Source organism: Anarrhichthys ocellatus, unplaced genomic scaffold (assembly GCF_004355925.1).
Source record: "Anarrhichthys ocellatus isolate YVR2014 unplaced genomic scaffold, GSC_Weel_1.0 scaffold59, whole genome shotgun sequence".
In the NCBI taxonomy this organism is placed as follows: domain Eukaryota; kingdom Metazoa; phylum Chordata; class Actinopteri; order Perciformes; family Anarhichadidae; genus Anarrhichthys; species Anarrhichthys ocellatus.
This window is the reverse complement of record NW_022280089.1, coordinates 155,437-176,358: the sequence shown is the minus strand read 5'-3', so window position 1 is coordinate 176,358 and position 20,922 is coordinate 155,437. Positions and strand designations below refer to the sequence as shown.

Below are 20,922 nucleotides of genomic sequence, written 5' to 3'. Positions count from 1 at the left end.
GTAACCGCTTAGCTTAGCTTAGCACAAGGACGGGAAACAGGAGGAACCAGCTAAACTGTTTCTTATCTTGGAACCCATCGGTCTGGAGACGATTTAGCCTCTGGGGACAACGACCAATGTATCTGGGGTTCTGGTGTAGCCAGTAGATATCTGGATAATGAATATAATGGCCAAGACTTCCTCTTCCGGTCATTGTTTACAGTCCAATTAGCAACAAGTAGTACAAGTTGCCAATTAGCTAAGCTAATAGAAAAAGCTAAATTGTAGTCAGATGATAGGCTGTTGGTTCCATTATCATTTCGGCCAGTGCGCTTCACCTCATTTGCTCTCCCCTTTTTTTCATGCAAATTACAAAAGCTGCATTGTAGCCACGATCAAAAGCTCTGCTGCGGTAGAAAGCCCACCAGCACTGTCAGGAGCACAGAGTGCATTCAGCTGACTGGACAGATAGAGTAGCAGATTGTACCAGACCATCTGGCCACGTGGCGTGAAGGGCCACGTAGTTTAAAATATGTCGAGATTGAGCTGGAGTTGATAGCACTGTTATGCTGTTGTAGAGCTTGCCAAAATATCTTTTGGTAGAGGGCAATCCATTGATCTGAACGGTACTGCTCTCTCACACCAACGGCTTTTAGGCCAAACGGTGAAAAAGTTGATTGGAAGACCTCCATGTGAGCGCCTCCTCCCTCTGCGTCCCAACGTCTCGCTGGATGAAATGGGACTGAATACTTAAAGAGCTTTGAAGACGGTTGATATCTAGGAGCGTTAATGGAATGCCTTGATTCTGTCAGGAAAGATCACGAGTGCCCCGTGAGCGTCCCTGTTTTTTAGGCTATGCTGTGAGTCGTGCTGGAGGAGAAGCCCAGCACACACAGCCTACGTTGCCACATGTGTGTGAGGGCATACTTGGGGTAAGTGAGTGCCTCAGATATTTGTCAGGATGCCAGACATAGGAGACGAGTTTGTAATGCGGTTGCTAGCATTAGCCCCCCCCCCCCGTCTGAACTTCAATAGAGGGGGCTTTACGGTGTGGCCCTGCTTGGGTTCTGTGTCATTTAAAGCAGTAGAGAAAGCAATTTGGGTGGATTTCATGGTGACTCAGTGGTTTGTCAGGCATTTGTCATCGTTGGAACAGGTCACTCAAAAATGGCCAGGCTGAAGCCTCAAAGCTGATCAGAGACTTAAGTATTACGTCGTGACGTTAAACTTTTAGCTGCAAAACAGCAGCAGCATAGTATTTTAAATGTGTTTTCAAACACTGTACTCTGTATTGACCTAAATGATGGAAAAAAAAAACTGGATGATGAGCCTGTGAATATTCCGCAGCCCGTCTGTGTTCAGGGATTTCCTGAATCTTTTGCCATTAAGATTGTAATTAAACTAAATTGTCAGCTTCTCAACCCATCCTGTAAGTCATTCCCAAAATGACCACGTTATCTACTCTGCCATTTCCTTTCACAAGGCTGCTCCGCTTCCAAAGTCAGATGAATATATTTATGCGACGGTGATTATCCGGGCTTAAGAGGTAACCTTAAGAGAAGCCATGTGGAACGAGGGGGTTCTTGTTATGTGGGATTTTCCAAGACTACAAAAACTACCCTTGTGGGTGGAAAGATGCCAAAATATAAAAAAAAAAACTGAAGTAGTACTGACCAAGACCTGTCTTTAACTGCCTTTAAGGTGTAAAACAGGGGTATTCAATTAAAATTCCAAAAGGTCCAGATTGCAAAAATCTCCTCGGGCAAAGGTCCGGAACATTACAATAATATCTAACTTGCGCTATTTAGTGCCATATACTGTATATATTCAAGAAGTCTAGTAGTAGTACCAATGTCTCTGTGTAGTCAACTGTCAAAGCAAATAAAGAAAGTACACATCAATTATATTTTAACAATTATTATTCTGTTTTCAAATTTAACTGGATGGATTATAAATAATACATAAATGTTCTTCTCATTTCAAGTAAAATAATGGCTGGATTAAAGAATAACTGACATAACAAAAAGCTTTTCAGAAATGTGCATCTTAAAATAAAGTACTCAATTTTAGAAAAATTTATTTCACAGAATTGCCCTGCAGCTTTAAATTCAGTTAATTCAGGTGTGAAGTGATGCCAATCAAAAATCAATATTATATTTTTCTCATCTTCCAACAAGATAAGTTGATGTGCAGGGACTTTATCTGCCACTTGTTTCAGCTCTATTCTCTCTGTTAACATCATTGTTGGGCAGTGAATTCATGTGTTAGGATTCTGATCATACTGGACTCTTAGGTTTATTTTCTGTGTCTTCATTTAGATGTGAGTGGGTACGTTTGCTAAAAAGAGTTGTGCTTTGTCTCGTAGTGACGCTTCACAATACCACTTTTAATAATCGTCACGGTCTCTGAACATATGAGACACACTGGTATTAAACTGTCCGTGTGAAGAATTAATCTATAAGCGTCTGTCCATTAATAGTTACAGACTCTGGTCTCTGACCACTTTTCTCTTTTTGGACGTCATGTGAAATAACTTCTGACTCAAGAAATTATCCTAGTCTTCTTTCTCTTTCCTCGTCTCTCCCCCCTGTGTCATGGTGTATGAACATCTCACTCAAGTCAGAAAACTTGTCAAAATACCCATTTTTGATTGGCTGAGCTGCATCACGTGATGTGATTTGCAACGCATTGGTCGGCGTGTTTCCTGCACTGCTGAACAAGTACCGCGAAGGCTGAACAAACTGCGCCGGTTAAAATAGAAGCCCTCCGTCAAAAATAAAATCGGTTTTACGTCCAGGGTCCGGATACAACGGCGTCTGGGTCCGGATCCGGACCGCGGTCCGCCTTTTAGTGACCCCTAGTGTAAAAGTTGCCCTTCAAGTATACTGGCGCATCTTAAAAAACGTCAACAGATAAGCAGGTTGCACCGACTGCTTGACAGAAAATTGTGACCGCACGGAATCTTGATGGTGGCTATAGACACGACTGTACTTGTTCTTCAGGTGCTTGACTTGTTCCTTAATTAGTCTCAGTCTACGGCTTGGTCTCCCTCATATATAGAAAACAAAGCCACGTCTCCATGTTATACAACCTGAACCCAAGAATACAGAGAGCACAGATGTGCACTTCCTAAAATATTCAGCATACAAAGGCAAAGAGCCAACAAATAATTCATTGTGAAAATAAGAAAACAACGGCGGAAAACACGAGAACAAAAGCCATTTAGTCGGCAAGGGGTAAAGTTTGCGACGTGCACATGAAGCCTCAGAATATATGTGTGTGTGGGTGGTGAACAAGTGGGGGAAACATACAACAGGCCACCGACCCCGGCGCTCGCCGCACTCCACCCCAAAAAGCCATTTATTCTGCCAAGATCCGGTTTTAAGCGAGAACAATGATCTTATGGTTCCTTGAGCTCTGCACCACACTCTCAGAGGGAATCTGTAGGCGATCTCCGTGCTAACGAGTGTCTCGGAGCGGCCCCCGTCCAGCAAGAGCTCGGTGTAATGAATCCGCCCCTTCCCTTCCCTCGCCTAGGATCACTCATGCGGCACTGAGCGACTGTACAGTTTTATCTCGGATCATCAACACTCAAGATCATCAGCGTTCACATCTGTGGGCGGCGTCCCTCTGGGGCGATTGTTAGCGTGGTAAGCTCGTTGGGAGAGACGCTCAGTTCTGCAGTGGGGGGGGGGAGCTCCGAAGGACTGCAGCGAGGGCGCTGGTACCCGAGCTAAAGGTTCCAGTCACATCCGAGCACAACACGGCCCGCTCTATTAGGCCGCTTTCCTTTCAGGGTTGAGATGGATGCGTTTAAGCAGATTGAGCCTGGCGTTACGCCAATCAGCGGTTGCCACGGCTTATCGGGGCTGGGCCTGCTGAGCACACTTCCACGGGATTCAGTGCAGTCTGGATCCTTCTCACTGGAGGCAACAGGCTGACTGGTGACTCTGGTTTCTAATTGGTGGAATATTCCACTCACTGTGACTCACTTGTGATTAGTTTCCTACACAGCTGAATCATTCAACAATTATGCTGCATGTTAAGGCCTTTACACACCAGCGGACTCGATGAATAAGCAACACGAAAAATGCCTGCGAATATTATATGTATAGGGCTTTTATTGTGAAAGGTAAGAACGAAATATCCCATATCTGAGCATTGTTAGCCATAGGAGAAAAAAAAAAGCTAAAATTAGAAAAATGTTTTCATGTGTGCGCAGCATTAAATCAATTGGTTTTGATTGTCCCCAAGAATGACTATTTTATCTAATCAGCAAAATATTGAACAGGACAGCGCACGGATGCCATGCTCTGCCACGGAGCAGTTATGTATGACACAAGCAGAGACAGCAGGTGACTAGGTCGCCAGCTGTCCTCTATTCTTACCATGAAAGCTTTGGACCTTTGCCATTGTTTCCCGGCCCGTGACTGTGTACGGCACACCTTTTACTTCCTGTGTGACCATGAACACACACACACACACACACGGCATTGGTTAGAGGCTGGAAAACAGAATGGGAGGCATGGAGCGCTCGGCTGTCTGATGCCTCTGTCTGGTATTTCCCACGGAAACCCATCAAGGATTCCTCACTGAGCAGGTGATGGATGTGTGTGTGGGGGGGCGTGGTGGTCAGCAGCAGGAGCCTCAGATGGTTTCCTTCCCCAGCTGTTGTTTCAGCAACATTCCCTGTCCCACAGCTCAGTCAGCCTGTGCAAACTATTTGAGTTCAGAGTATGCCTTTATGCACATTTGTTGTCTGAGGGGGGCGGCTCGTTGGCAAATTCCTGCTTGGAAATCGCACGCTGCGATGTCTCAATATTTATTTTTGTTTTGTTTTTTCTCATGGAAGGCACACAGTGTTCATAAACAACTGTCTCTTAAATGAGTAACAGTCGTGGTTTACTCCCAGTCATGTGTCTTGCAAAGTAGGAATTTGGAAGTGCGTGTTCAGTATGTGGCTTATGAGCAGGCGGCCCCACCCTTTTAATCAGGTATTTCAGAGATCGGAATGAACACTTCCAAAATACAGACTCTTAAGAACAAAAGACGGGGGTGCCTGAAGTGACCCCGGTCCCCTCGACCACGCCTGGCTGTCAGAGCTCACTTCACCTCTGACCAGTCATCCCCCTCACACATTCTGCACTTCCCGTACTCCACATTAGTGCTTACTAAGGGACAATGAAAAGCACTAAGGGACAATGAAAAGCGCTCAGAGTTGCCTCCCACAGCATTATACGTGCAGGCCAGTTGCCATCGTTGGCGAGGAGGCTGCTCTGAAGGAAGTCTTTGTCGTAGAGTAGATCTTTGCAGCGGTAACAAGCTTGACCACGCTGCTTGACTTTAGTTTGTTTTTTTGCTCTCACAGTCAGCAGGCGCTCCTTCCCTCTGGTGTTGTGCTTATTGAAATGCCACACTTCTAAAACTCTCCTGCACATTGCATTTGTCTCAAACAGCTTCTGGAGTCTGTTCATCTGGATTGATAGTCCTCACAGACGATGTACTGTTGTTATGGACTATGTTGGCTTTTAGTGCTGGAGACGGTTCATGGTGTTTGTGTTTGTGGAAAACTGTTCCATCAAATGGAAGTGGCATTTATTAATACTCAAATACATTACCACATTCCTGTTTCTATTCAGTCTATTCATTTGCTACTGTCTATCACATATTTACGATTCATTTGTCTTACTTTATTTCATATTTCTTGGTATATATTTTACTCTTTTGTTTTATCTTGCATTATTTTGTTCCTTAGATTCTTTTTGCTTTTGCTTGCATGGTTTTCCCTTTTTATACATATTTAATGAGCAGTGTTGTTGGTAGGGTTGTAATGGCATGATAACATCTCAGAAAATAGTAGTTTCACCGTATACAGTATAACTTTATTATTACTATTTTATTATCAGTTATAATGACCCTTAGAGAGAACAGAACAGAATTATAATAAACAGAATTATAAACCTGGTAACATAAAGTAACATAACATGTATATAACTGAAGCATGTTAATGTACATGTTAGCAGCACCATAGCATGCAAAATGAACTACTAAATGAAATGTAAGATGAGAGCTATTAAAATAATGTCCTATGATTATTAACATGAAACTCAGGGAGCCTGAGATCCAACATGTTCATTGCCAACGACTGATACACTGTGATTGTTGTGCATATGATAATAAAGAACATAAAACTCCAGTCAGCCTGCTCACTTTCAGGTGAGTGAAAGAGTTGCAAAAAACAAAAATCATGCTCTAATAACACATGTTTATTGCTTCTAAAGCTGTCGATTGTCTCCCTCAGTGATCAGACATGGATCACGTGAATCTAACCGCCATGCTCTTCCAGTATTCAGACTTCCACCAAACAAACATGGCTTTTGTTCCAGAGCGAAAACAAAGGGCCGGGTAGTAGGCCGGAGCCGTGGGACGCCACTGTTGTGAAGAGCAGACTGTAATACTGGTGCTGGTCCTGGGCCTGCTGGTCCACGGCTGATAGCATCTTGATGACTGGGCCCTTTTATGAAGAATTTATAAGCTTCCTGCTGCTGTCTCACACGTTACGCTCCCGAGTGCCGCAAATGTGCCGAGCTACACAGCTCGAGACATGAGCGCGTCGGGCTACACTCCGGTTTGTGTGCGCGCGTGTTAATGCGCTGTTACATTTGTCTGCCGGCAGTCATGCATAGTCGGTTCGTTGTCATTCAGTTCCGACGAGCCTCAATGAGATGACTCCCAGAGCAGAGGCATTAAAGAAACACTCACTGGCTTAAGAGGGTTGTCTGGTAAACGCAGGGTCAACGGTTCGATCCTTGACTGGGACGTGTCACGTGTCGTAGTGTCCCTGAGCAAGACACTGAACCCCAGGCTCCCCGGGCGCCTGTCATTGGCAGCCCACTGCTCCCTATATACAGGGATGGGTCAAATGCAGAAGTCAAATTTCGTGTATCTGTATATGACAATAAAAAGGGTTTCTAACTCATGAAAAACAGTTCAGAGTAAAGTCAGCACAGAGATGCATAAAAAGTTATCCCCAAAAGGCCGCATCGCACCCTTTCAGTTGAGCTCTTTTGGTCCCACAGCCGGGCATCCTTCGGGCGCCGCAGGAAGCGAGGCAGATTAAACCTTTTGGACCCGCTAAGTCAACATGTCTCTGCCGTGTGCTGTTGTGTTATTGTTCAGTTGTCAGTCGAGCCTTAGCTCATCGCTCTCAGCTACCGCTCGCCCTCCATGCACCCGACAATGAGCGCTTATCTCTGCAGGCTGTGGCACATTGGCTCAGCTACACTCCCCTCACTCCCCCCCTTCACATCTCTATGTCCGTGTCCCGGCCCAACGAGCATTATTAGGTAAAGGAAATGCTGGCCGGGTCAAAAAAATAAATTAAGTTAATATCCCAGCATCCAGATTAGCCCGATATCTGCAGATGTGAGTGTTCCCAGATCTTTAGATGTTGTAGAGGAATTATTAGTTAATCCTTTGTGGCGTGCTGATGGAAAGCTTTAGAAAAGGGTTCCTGTGTGTGTGTGTGTGTGTGTGTGTGTGTGTGTGCGCGCGGGTGGGGGAGGTTTTTTTGACGTGTCCGGTTGAAAGGACAGACAGCAGAATGTTATCCAGGGATTTACCACCATGTATTATTATCTGACCAGTTCATTGTTGACTGGCAGGGAGGATATAGGTTAGTGCACAGTAGCAGGAGTCACTCATAAGAACCCTGCTCTAGTGATCGGTTTAAAATGGCGTCGCCCTCCGTGGACTGGCAGGATAATACTACCCATAAGCCTCTGGCACAGCCATGCCACCATACAGTTTGTACGGCCACAAATGTTTCATCATGCTTTAAAAAGGGGGCCTGTGTTGAGCATTCCTAATTAGGATTAAGGAAGGGGTCAGGCAGCCCGGACTAGAATGTGAAGCATTCCGCCGATGCCATCTGTGCATCTGTGTGGCGAGGGGCTAATTCTGGCACAGAGTGTGGCGTGATGTACCACAGATATTTTTTTTTTTTGTGCAAGCGCGGGGATTTTGACTCTGACTGCAGCCCCCCAAAAAGTGAATTGAATTTGAACCCCCCACCACCCCGTCCAGTTAGGTCTCCTCTCTGCTGACGCCACAGAGCTCCCGATGCACTCGGACACCCGACATGTGTGGCACGTCGGATTACTCGCATAACAGAGACGCCGCGCCTGGGGAGGCCCCCGCTCAGCCTCTCGGGCCCTGAGCTTCGATCTGTTTTGACAAGGCGCTCTCGCTGTCTCCCCTCAAGAGGCTGACCTGGGCTGGAAAAAATGAGCGGCCAATTTATTTGATCATGAGGTGCATTCAAGGCCTCCCCAGGGTGCCTGTGAGAGGCAGCGAGTGCTACCGCTGCTCACACTTCTTACCTGGGAGGGATTCTAATTAGCAGACTGCGGGGGGGGGCTCTGGCTGGCGCTGACAGCCGCTATAAATAGCGCCTGGCCATTTGACCCGTTCTCACTGCAGCGAGGAACAGCTCATGATTGTAGGTTATTACCTGCAATTGTCCACATCATCATTAAGCCACACTGACACCAGCTGAAACTTCAGGACTGAAAGAAATGCGACATGTAGCACCAGTTCTTTTCTCCCTTCCAGCTCTTTGTATTGACATTTCCATCATCACTGACACAGTGAACACATAGTATTTTACAGGTTGATATTGAAAAGACCATATAATAACACAGTTGGTGTGTGTATACAAAAGGCCTGTGAAGGCATTACATTTTGGATTGGTGTTTAAATTCTTGCAGTTTGGCTTTAATGAAAATTCATATTGGGGATGCACGAAATATTTTAGCAGAAACTGGCAAATGATTATACATTATTCCGATAATGAAAGCATAGATGGAGCCGGTAAATCAAAGCCAAATTGATCTTGTGCCCGCTGTCAGAAACACGGTGACATTAGTTGTTTGATGTGACATTACCACAGCGGATATAAAAAAGAGGTTGCAGACGGTAACTTTAGAAATTTCAATGGCAGACATGTACACAGTTTGGCGGAGTGGCGCTGTTCCTGTCTGCTGTCTGCTCATGCGCAGCGAGTATTTAGCATCCGTCTAACGTTGGCGTAAACAGCATCTGCAATCCATCCTGGTCACTAGTTTGTAGAGCGCTGCAGGGATGATGTATTTTTGTAGGAAGTTAGCGTCACACTGGTTCCCTCCACAGAAAGCCAAAGGGGATTTTGGATTATTGCAGAAAATAAGCTCCGTTTATGATACACGTTTTGTTCAGCAAGATAATCTTCACAAATGAACACGGCTTTCATGGTTTTTGAATCATGAATGCAATCACCAGAATTAAAAAGCTAACGTTAGGCACCAGTATACACAAGGCGGACTAGTGTTAAACGTAATTAGGTTTTTGTAGTTTTATTTAGCCACTTGTTACACATGAAAGCTTCACAATTCACGAGCGGGATATTTACTGACTTCATATCATAAAACAAGACGTTTAAATCTCTTACGCTTGTGATAACCTCAGACCTTTTTCAGGCATCTAAACTGACACTCTATGAATATTGAATGTAAATGGATGAATGGTTCGAGAGACATTTGCATGACATACCCACCACACACACACACACACACACACACACATAGATTACTTGCTTGCTTGAATTCCTATGCCAAACGTTTGGTAGGTAACCAACATATAGAAAAACCAACCAAATCCTAACAGTAGCATAGCTGTCCCCCAACCCTTCCATGTCTTTATTCAGCATTAGTCGACTTTATGTCGTCATTGTGTTTTATCTGCAGACTAAGCAGCCGGTGGCTTTAGGGCCTATAAAAGCCTTCATTGAGTATTGAGTATTTTGTACATTCACATGTCGTTTTTGATGGATCATGTCAAAGCATTTCATTTGACATTTTTCACGTACTTTACCAGAAAAAAATATTTGAAGAGTCAGAAATGTTTTTGTTATGTATCAATTGCAATATCAGTTAGATTTGGTTAGGCCAGAACTATGGAATATTAAATCAGGCACCTCAGGTGTGCATAAAAATCTACAAGCTATGAACTTCTTATTAAAAACCCAAAATGTAAAATGATCGGTTATCGTGTCGGCTGAAAGAGAAATCCACACGGTGCATCCCTAACCCCTATCATTGCACAGGTGACAGACAGTCATGTTGCTGATAAATCAGGTCGGACAGCCAGAGGAGGGGCTCTGTGTTTCAGCAGCGAGTGCAATACTGGAATTACACTGCATCTCAAATAGAACTCTACCGAGTATCGTGTTTATCCACGAGGAGCTCATGACTGGGGATCCGGCCATTGGATGTAGGTCCACATGGTCATTGCGTCCTCAGCCACAATACCCATCGACCATTGTTCCGTTTAATTGAGCAACCCATTCAGTCTCACTGCCCTGAAACTGTGTCACTAAACAAAGGTCTCCATTGGCATGCATGGCTGCTGGGAGCATGTGAAGAGGCAGTGTGGCACCAAACAACAGGACTCACTTTATACAGCGGCCGGGATCCGATTATCTCGGGGCCAAGATGGTTCACATGAATGAAGTAATATTATATCATTCAGTGAGTATCGGTTCCCTCTAAATGCATTATTGTAACTCGGAGCAACTTTGGATGTTTGGCTAAAGAACAGGAGCCTCATGTTTTAACGGCGCTTACACGCCAAATGTACACGTGACACTTCAGTCAGTCAGCAATCAGCAGTCCCATTGTGTGAGTTATGTTGCATCATGTGATATAATAATAAAAGGGGTTTCAAATCATTCTTTAACAGCATATACAGTGGGTACGGAAAGTATTCAGACCCTTTTCACTCTTTGTTTCATTGCAGCCATTTGCTAAAATCAAAAAAGTTCATTTTATTTCTCATTAATGTACACTCAGCACCCCATCTTGACAGAAAAATGTAGAAATTTTTGCAAATTTATTAAAAAAGAAAAACTGAAATATCACATGGTCATAAGTATTCAGACCCTTTGCTGTGACACTCATATTTAACTCACATGCTGTCCATTTCTTCTGATCCTCCTTGAGATGGTTCTACTCCTTCAATGGAGTCCAGCTGTGTTTAATTAAACTGATTGGACTTGATTAGGAAAGGCACACACCTGTCTATATAAGACCTTACAGCTCACAGTGCATGTCAGAGCAAATGAGAATCATGAGGTCGAAGGAACTGCCCAAGGAGCTCAGAGACAGAATTGTGGCAAGGCACAGATCTGGCCAAGGTTACAAAAGAATTTCTGCAGCACTCAAGGTTCCTAAGAGCACAGTGGCCTCCATAATCCTTAAATGGAAGAAGTTTGGGACGACCAGAACTCTTCCTAGACCTGGCCGTCCAGCCAAACTGAGCAATCGTGGAAGAAGAGCCTTGGTGAGAGAGGTAAAGAAGAACCCAAAGATCACTGTGGCTGAGCTCCAGAGATGCAGTAGGGAGATGGGAGAAAGTTCCACAAACTCAACTATCACTGCAGCCCTCCACCAGTCGGGGCTTTATGGCAGAGTGGCCCGACGGAAGCCTCTCCTCAGTGCAAGACATATGAAAGCCCGCATAGAGTTTGCCAAAAAACACATGAAGGACTCCCAGACTATGAGAAATAAGATTCTCTGGTCTGATGAGACCAAGATTGAACTTTTTGGCATTAATTCTAAGCGGTATGTGTGGAGAAAACCAGGCACTGCTCATCACCTGCCCAATACAATCCCAACAGTGAAACATGGTGGTGGCAGCATCATGCTATGGGGGTGTTTTTCAGCTGCAGGGACAGGACGACTGGTTGCAATTGAAGGAAAGATGAATGCGGCCAAGTACAGAGATATCCTGGAAGAAAACCTCTTCCAGAGTGCTCTGGACCTCAGACTGGGCCGAAGGTTCACCTTCCAACAAGACAATGACCCTAAGCACACAGCTAAAATAACAAAGGAGTGGCTTCGGAACAACTCTGTGACCATTCTTGACTGGCCCAGCCAGAGCCCTGACCTAAACCCAATTGAGCATCTCTGGAGAGACCTGAAAATGGCTGTCCACCAACGTTCACCATCCAACCTGACGGAACTGGAGAGGATCTGCAAGGAAGAATGGCAGAGGATCCCCAAATCCAGGTGTGAAAAACTTGTTGCATCATTCACAAGAAGACTCATGGCTGTACTAGCTCAAAAGGGTGCTTCTACTCAATACTGAGCAAAGGGTCTGAATACTTATGACCATGTGATATTTCAGTTTTTCTTTTTTAATAAATTTTGCAAAAATTTCTACATTTGTTTTTTTCTGTCAAGATGGGGTGCTGAGTGTACATTAATGAGAAATAAAATGAACTTTTTTGATTTTAGCAAATGGCTGCAATGAAACAGAGTGAAAAATTTAAAGGGGTCTGAATACTTTCCGTACCCACTGTACAATAAACAATGATACAATGCACACGTGTCACTGTCCATCTCTTTTATGACTGACGTGAATTAATGTGCACATTATAGCTGTCAGTACATTTTTTTGTTATATCTGCTGGCAACAAATATGACAAAATTCAATGGAAAATATGGTAATTAAATCCTGTGTGCAGATGTTTGTCAGGAGAATAGTTTATGTTTCTGCTATGAAAAACCTGGTTTTGAAGATATTGTTCATGCCAACATAAATGTCTTGTTGTAATTTGATATGCAATAAAAGGATGGGAAAATGGACAAACATACTTATACAGGAGATTAAACAAAGTGAGACGGTATGTAACGGCTCAACGCAGCGACTAGCATCGTGACTAGCAAAAGAAGGTGCTGCGTGTGAGGTGGAAGAGTAAAAGTTGCTTTTCCCACTCTGTGGTCCAGTCCTGTGAGCTAGTCGCACTGAGCTTGAGGTCAAAGTGAGAGCGGGCCAGATGCAGACGCTAACACTGACACAAAGTGACAGGTTCCCAGGCATTCAGTGACACCATCGGCTCCTCCCTTACCCCCCCCTTCCCCTCTCCACACTGTCATTGGTTCAGGCCGAGTCTTTGACCCCGCACTGGATCAGAGGGCTCACCAGCAGTAAGGCACATGGGCTGCCCCGGCATCACCGGCCTCACGGATCAGGGCCCTGCAGCGGCCTCCTATAAATGCAGAATAAATGAATACACAAGAGGCCCTTGTGGGGAAAGATGAACCGTGTTTGAATACACCTGGATAACATAGGCTGCATTTGAATGAACCCCTGATACCAGGATACAACTTTCAGTCAGACAGAATGAGTTTAACCACCAAAGGTGGAATGGTTGGGGGGGGTGCTGTCTTTGAGTCTCCATAGCTTGATAAAAGAATTAGCTTTTTGTATTCAGATGACCTTTCATCCATACTAGGAAGTGCCACTGTGTACATCGATATGTGAACTGTCCTCTGCCTCCACCTGCTCTTCAGGTCTTAACTTTGCTCCTGTGCTTATTGAAGCTGATTGTATGCACACCACTTAGCATTCTGGACACAATGTTAGCCAACGCCACTTTCATCTCTCAACATTGGAATTCTGCAGGCTGTATGCTACTTGGCCACAGGAAGAGGCTCTGTGACTTTCTAATGTCTGTACTGTAAATATGAAGCTACGATGAGCAGCTGAGCCATTAGCTTAGCACAAAGACTGGAAACAGCTAGCCCGGTTCTGTCTAAAGATAACTCAATCTGTCTACCAGCACCATTAATGCTCACATGGTAAAGGTCCATGTTGTAATGTCTATTTTTTATTATAAAGCAGGACTAGTGTGTGTGTGTGTGTGTGTGTATATATATCTATCTATATATATCTCTATCTATCTCTATCTATCTCCATATATCTCTATATATCTATCTATCTATCTATATCTACTGTAGATAGATAGATAGATAGATAGATAGATAGATAGATAGATAGATCTAGAGATGGATGGATCTAGAGATGGATGGATGGATGGATCTAGAGATAGATAGATCTAGAGATGGATGGATCTAGAGATAGATGGATGGATCTAGAGATAGATGGATGGATGGATAGATAGATAGATGGATCTAGAGATGGATATAGATGTCTGTCTGTCAAAACAACAATACTCAATCCCCTTTACCACCTTATATCTCATTTGTTTCATCTGCACGTAATAAAAACGAAGCGTAAAAACAACAACTTGCAATTTCTAATATTTAATAAATATTCAAAAAGCCACATCAAAGAAAGAGATGGGAAGGCAAGGAAGCAGGGAATTCTCTCTCCCGGCCTTTTCAGGAAACCAATCAAACTATGACCCAAATACCGACATGCTCCACATAGCAAACAGTGAATTTAGTGGACCACTTCACCCTGTTCAGCATGTGATACATTTATGAGTCGGTTTTATATAGCTGCATATTTATACGCGCTTGACGAGCTGCTCCGGGTCCATCCTTTTATGCGCTCAAACGTGGTGACATTTGCTCAGCAGCTGAGGGAGCATCTGATGCATTTATGTAGTGGAGTTTGCCTCATGTTCTCTCAACCACTCCACATGTGCGTTTCCCTCCACTTTATCCTTTTGACACATTTTTGGACGTTTTCGCGCAGAGTGACAGTTCCCCCAGAGGCGCTTTAAGTCGCGTAATAGATGAAGTGAATCTCGACTATTGAATGCCTTATGCTTGTGTCTCAGATCAGTCTGTAGCTCAGCTCGAGCTCGGAGGAGCACAAGTCTGTGGTTAAAGGCTTGTGGGTGTGATTGGGAAAAAAAAAAAAAAAAGAACAAACTTGTTTTTGTCTAACCAATAAGAAGAGGATTTCCCAGATTTACTCAGATGTTTTATTTCATCTCGTCTGCGATAATATGAAATATCCGTGAGTTTTCGACAGAGCTGTCACAACACACCGACACCAGGGAGGTAAAAGTAGGTGTGAGTGGGGTGGGGAGAGTTGAACACACACACTGGTGGGTGACCACAGCTGTGACAATACAACCGGGGGGGGGTTGCTCAGGCCTAAACCCTCTCCCTCTTTGTCATCATGTCACAAGCTTCCTAGCTAGACCTCTGAGGTCTGTTTAGTCACTTTCTCCCACAGCTACCAAAGCAGGTGGGATCCTGTTAAGTGTTGGTCACCGTTGGGGAGGGGGGGTTGGAAACGGCAAGTGAGACAGAAAAAAGAATCCAGTTACTATGGAAATATTGACAACATTGCTATGGGAACTGGAGCACCACAGGGCGCTTTGTCTTGGATCTATCTGTAATCGTCTCAGAGAGAAGCTTATGGTAATATGTGATGCTCTTATGAATTAATTTGTCAGGCTTTCTGTCCCCGCTGACATCATCGACTTTTATCAAATGGAAATTCGCATCTCCTTGAGGCTAAAGACGAGAGGCAATGCGACGTTCAACTCTCTTTTTTTTTTTTTTTTTTTTTTTCCCTGCTTGAATCCTGTCAGCACCCCAGTGACACAGTGCATGGTTAAAATGTCTATAATAAAAGTTAAGTTAGTAATGGTTCACAATCCTGTCATTTTTATTGTTTATAACGTAATCAAAATGTTTAGATAGGGAGACTTCATTGTATTACCTTTGTTAGATAACCACTTTAAACAACAATTACCACTGCCTCTAGTTGTTGTTTCTGTACTTTCAATTCAGTCTTCCTCATGATGACATCGTGACATCATTCTCTGATTCTCACAGCACAGTTGGCATAGTTTTATTTTCAGTCACCAGAGAGGATCAATGGAAGTTCTTTGCTGTGGTGGACGGTGGAACAAGTGAAGTGACCGTGGAAAAAAACCATGCAGTGCAACCATTCCTCGACTTTTGATATTTGATTATCAAAAAGGAAGTCCTTCACAAAGGAGCAGTGTGTAGTATTTAGGGGGATTGGCAGAAAGAGAATATAATATTCATAACTATTTTTCGTTTTTGTTACCTTTAGAATGGGTCCTTCATATCAACGTAGGTCCTCTTCACGGTGCCCGCCGTGTTGCACCGCCATGTTTCCACAGAAGCTCACCTTACGGTACCTGAAGGCCACTGGAGTTCTCAGACACCCTCTGAAAGGGAGGAGTGATGGTACCAAACCCTACACACTGCTCCTCTTAAAGCACAAAATGCCAAAAATTCTTGCTTGTGTGTTCTTGTTGACTCTGGTGATCTTTTGATGTGATGAACACCTTTCTTGCTTTTGTGGTCTAGTTCCCGTATTCAGAGGTAGCAGAGAGAACCAGCAGCGCTGGCGTGTTAATGAATGTTCCTCCCTCAGCATTTACAGTCTTTCTCGTCTCCACCACACGCCTCACCAGCCGCATCCATGCTTGTTTACATCCGTTTGAGCTGGAAACATTGGTGCTGAATACGTATCCGGAGCAGCCGGGGCCGTTGTTATTCATGTAGCAGTAGCCACGAATACATAGCGCGCGTGTTGCTCTCAGGTCCGCGTGTGTCTGGATGCACACATTCACTCCGTCGAAGGTGCGATGGCCGCAATGCGGGGCCATCTCTCGTGCTGTCATTTCTATAAACTGGTCTAGTATCTATCATGTGGAGGTCACGGCCTTGGAGGTGTCAGTGTTTGATGTGGCTGTCTGTGCTGGTCACGGAGCAGGAGATGACCAGAGAGGAAGAGAACAGTCCTCTTCGGGGAATCAATGGAAGCATTTCAGAAATGAAGTGAATAATGAATACAAATGAAGAAGGAGAAGATTATATGGTCGGTCATATCAACGGCACATTTATGCGCAGAGACTCTCGGCTGAGGAATACGTGAGCGGTTTGCGAACAGCAACCGGTGGATATGAAGTGAAACTGGGGTGTGCGTACTTTGATGTCTGAGCCTCTGAAGGGGCGTGGGAATATTCTCCACAGGCGCGAGGCAGAGATGTTCCACAGGGGGATATCACCAGGTTGCTTAATTGAATCGTTCTATTTATGGCAGCGGCCTCACCTCTCTGGATTCAGCGAACAGCGGCGCAGGAAGCAACTGTGGTTTTTCCCAGGGGGAACAACAGAAAAGACAAGGAGGGATTTGTTACACAGGAAATACTCGGCTCCTCGGTGCCTGTTGTATTATTCAGAGATGTAAAAAAAAACCTGTGGGCTTTACGAGGGCATTACACCAAGATTGCAGAGGAAAAAAAACCTGCGCCCATCACGAGGACGGCAAGGAAGATTAAGAAAAGAAAATAAACAGATTTGCCAGATCTCCCACAGATGTGTCCAACCAAGGACAACACAGAGACATGCAATTCATGCCATATGTAGGTCACTGAGCACCTGCATGCTTTAAAAGCTAACAATCTAACATCACACACATCTTACACACAGACCCGGTCATGGCTCGGAGAGAAAGACACAACAAGGATTCATTTCATCCAAGATAAAGTCTGAGCAGATTTTAGCAAACCTAAATGAAAAATGAGTAGATCCAGGTTTATTAAACCAAAAACAAATAGTTTAATCTGCATTGAGAGGCTCGCTTACCCAAATTGAGTTAAATACATGAATAAATAAATTTGCTGTAAGAACGCTGTAAAAAAGACTTAACTTTCAGCTACTCTGTATTCCTTAACAAAACGTTGCATTGTTTGCTAGCTGGCAAGCTAAAAGGTTAGCGAGGCTAACGTCATGAGGGCTCCCGTGTTTCCTTCTTTGAGATAAACGCGTTGGCCTAAGAACAAGTTGAGCAAATAAAAGATGATCAATTATGCGTGGGTTTTATTGTGTGATTCATTTGCATGTCAATACTAGATCCTCTCCTCCTGTTCTTACCTTTCACAATAAAGGCCTGTTTACCAGAGGGAGCTATGCCCGAGTAAATCTGTTCAAACTTTTTGTTTTGATGTGAAATATCCGCAGCTCAATATTTAGTAATTTTGTGTTGTTGTTTACCACGCCCCCAGTGTGTGAAGGCCTCAGTGAAAAAACGTTTTTTCAAAGTAAAGGAGAAAGGAGACTGCCTGTTGGTCCAGTCTTCCTGTTCAGCTCCAGAACAGTTTCCTTGCGGTCTCCTGAGAATCATCAGCAGCAGCATCATAAAACTCAGTTGGGTTAAGTCTGTCCCTTAACTTTCTTCTCGGAACTTGATTATTTTTACTCAGTCCATCTCAAAAAGATATGTTAAACCTCCTCAAGTGTAAATTGAAAGTTAATCCTGGTTCACAGTTTAAATTGGAGTAAATTAGAAGAGAATATATACAGTATATATATATTTAAATCCTGGTTTTAAAACTAATCTGTAATCCTTGATTTGAAGCTAGTTTTAGGTTTGGTGCAGCATCATTTAATCTGGTTTAAAAAGAGTTGCTTCCCATTTTACACTGGCCAAATAAATAACGTGTAGCTATCACTGGTTCCATTGGTACGAGAGGTGAAGGCAAGACCTCGGAGGCTGTTCAAGGAGAGACACAGACAGGACGAGTATGATCAGGGAAGGATGTGTCGGACAGATGGGAAACACTGCTCTCATAACGCACGGTCAGCACTTCCCCCAGCTTTCACTAGGCTCGCGTTCTTCAGCCGGACGGTCCAGTTGTTTGACGCCCACTTGGGAAAAGACGCAGCCTCTGCTGCAGGGTTACCCAGAAGGAAGCAGTTGGGATGGGAGTCAGAGTGTTACTGTCACTGTTATTAGTATCGGGTCTATAAAGTAATGATTGAGAAAATTGTGACGCCTTGAACAATTTCAGTTTTCGGGTTTCGTCCAAAATCATTTTATGATCAGAGAATACTGTCACAAATAGCAAATACTCACTCGGGAGATGCATTGAAAAATGACTTAATCGATGATGAAAACGGCTTATTCATTTCCTGTTGGTCGACTAATCGATTCATTTACTTTTTTTCCCGTTACACAAATGACTTAAGGCTGCATATGAGCTACTCGGTGAACAGACAGGAAGCTAAGGAGGGTGACCTTTTAATCCGTGAAAAGTTGACATTTTCAAAATACTTATTTCACGAACGAGACATTGTCACTTTTAACGTGTTGATAAACATCGTTGAAACGTTTCGCAGATATAAATGATTGTGTTGAATGCCTCCAGAGGTAAAGGATCTCTGGTAGAAGTGCAAGTCACAAGTTTCATCGTTTTGCTAGCCTGGTTTATAATGCAGATGAACCTCAGTGTCTTTGTGAGCGGGGGGGGGGGTTTCATGTGTTTTCCTGGACAGCTGTTTCCACAGCTTTCTCCAGCTTTCTACGTCTACGTCAAGCTCACTTAGGCGCCTAATCTGCACCAGTACTCTCTGCATAAAGGAGGAGCACGGGGGGGGGGTGCTAAACTCCATTAGCTCTGTCAGACCAGAAAATCTGGAGCACCGCATTTAATGTTAAGTCGAAGCGCTAAATGAATCACCTGGTATAATTTATTGTCAACTTCGGATTCTATTTCGACACGGCCCTTTCTGATATTTCGGACCCTCTGCATACTTGGCCTAGTTAGATTCGGCGTTAAGTTACACATTACGGGCCGTATATTTGGAGCTCCAACCCAGAAGGAAGCAGCGACGTGCCTCGCATACGCAAGCTTTTGTTAGAAACAGTTAAAGGCATGTTTCCACTAGTGCGTGGATGGATTTAGGTTAACTGACAGGCATTCTTATTGAAGATTCCCTCACATTTCTACCTTTTTCCATTGTAAAGAACAGATCTCCTTCAGTGTGCGTTTGTACGAGGATGTAGAGCTTCTCCTCTACACACAGCTTTGTAACTGTGTGCTCTGTGTGCTCTGTGCTTTCCACTGGATCTGTGCTGTTCTGACTGTCACACTTCTGAAGGAGCGCACATTCTCTTCTGCTCCTCTGCAAGTCTTTGGTTAAAGTTCGAAAACATTACTTTTTACTACTTTTTTTTTTTAGGTTGGTCAAGAACTTTTTTTCATTTAGTGCTGTAGAGCTAAACTTATCCCACCTGGGAGCAAACCTTGTTGTCTCTGCTGCAGTACGGAATAAATTGCGTCTCGAGATGCAAAGCCGATTCAAATATTTATTGAAATTATCAAATCAGAAAATATAAAGGTTTCCTGTTGTGAACTGCTGAGCTATATTTGTCGTTTTGAATGATGCTCCACTGCTTTAGTAGTATGGAGGCTCGGGGTGGGTCAGCACACTGAAGCTCCTGCGTGTGGAAGGCTGCTTGAAACATTTGTTTTCATACTTATTGCCACTAACATACTTGATGTCATCATGAAGAACTGCATCTCTGCTTTAATATTGAATGGCTCACAAGGAGCACATGTGAAAATGATTTATCTGACACAGGAATATTAATAAAGTCAGAACATGAGCGTCAAACTTAAACTTCTCAAGCGACCCCCTGAGACGTGGGTCTTTTGTTGTCCAGCGTAGCCATGACCTACTTCTCACCTCCATGCTGCCTTGTTACTGTCAGCGGCGGCTGAAAACAAGCTGTCGTCTTGTCATGATCTCCAGAAAGACCGCGGGCTAATCAGCTTACCCTGTCTACTCTAGCAGGTGACCCCAGACACTGCTGTGGATCCATATGACAGTTGGTGGAGGAAAGGTTATGCTCGTTTGAGCAGGTCTTTTTAAATGAGAGGCCCATGACTAGTTCCAACCAGTAATTATTGGCAGACTACACCTAAATACTGTCCGCGCCATTCAGGGTCCCTTCGTGGTTGTTTGGTGTCTCTTTCTCTGGTCGATTTGTGTTTCTTGTCTTGTTGTGATCGTTGTCTCACCGTGGTTCTTTTTTGTCTCACTGTGGTCGTTCTTTGTGTCTCTGGTCATTTTGCACCACTTGTTTTTCGTCTCTCCGTTTTGTCTTTGTTTTCCTCTTATCATAGTGTGGATGTTTTTTTGTTTCCATTTCTGTCTCATTGTTGTTGCCATTTGTGTCATTGTGGTCTTTTGTCTCTGCGGTTATTTTGTTACTTGATGTGGTCATTGTTTGTCTTTGTGTATTGTGGTTGTCTTTGTGGTCTTTATTTTGCCTCTTTGTGGTCATTGTTTTTGCCCCTCTGTGGTCGTTGTTTTTGTC

The 20,922-nt window shown here is 43.9% G+C and overlaps 1 protein-coding gene across 1 annotated transcript in view; it reads left to right on the top strand.

Annotated features, from left to right (window-relative positions):
• Positions 1 to 20,922, top strand: part of jam3b (junctional adhesion molecule 3b) — a 38,926-nt gene that overhangs the window by 7,591 nt on the left and 10,413 nt on the right. The window contains exon 2 of the mRNA XM_031871587.1: positions 15,862 to 15,998. Within this exon, the coding sequence (XP_031727447.1) occupies positions 15,862 to 15,998 (137 nt within the window). The remainder of the gene's footprint in view (positions 1 to 15,861; positions 15,999 to 20,922) is intronic.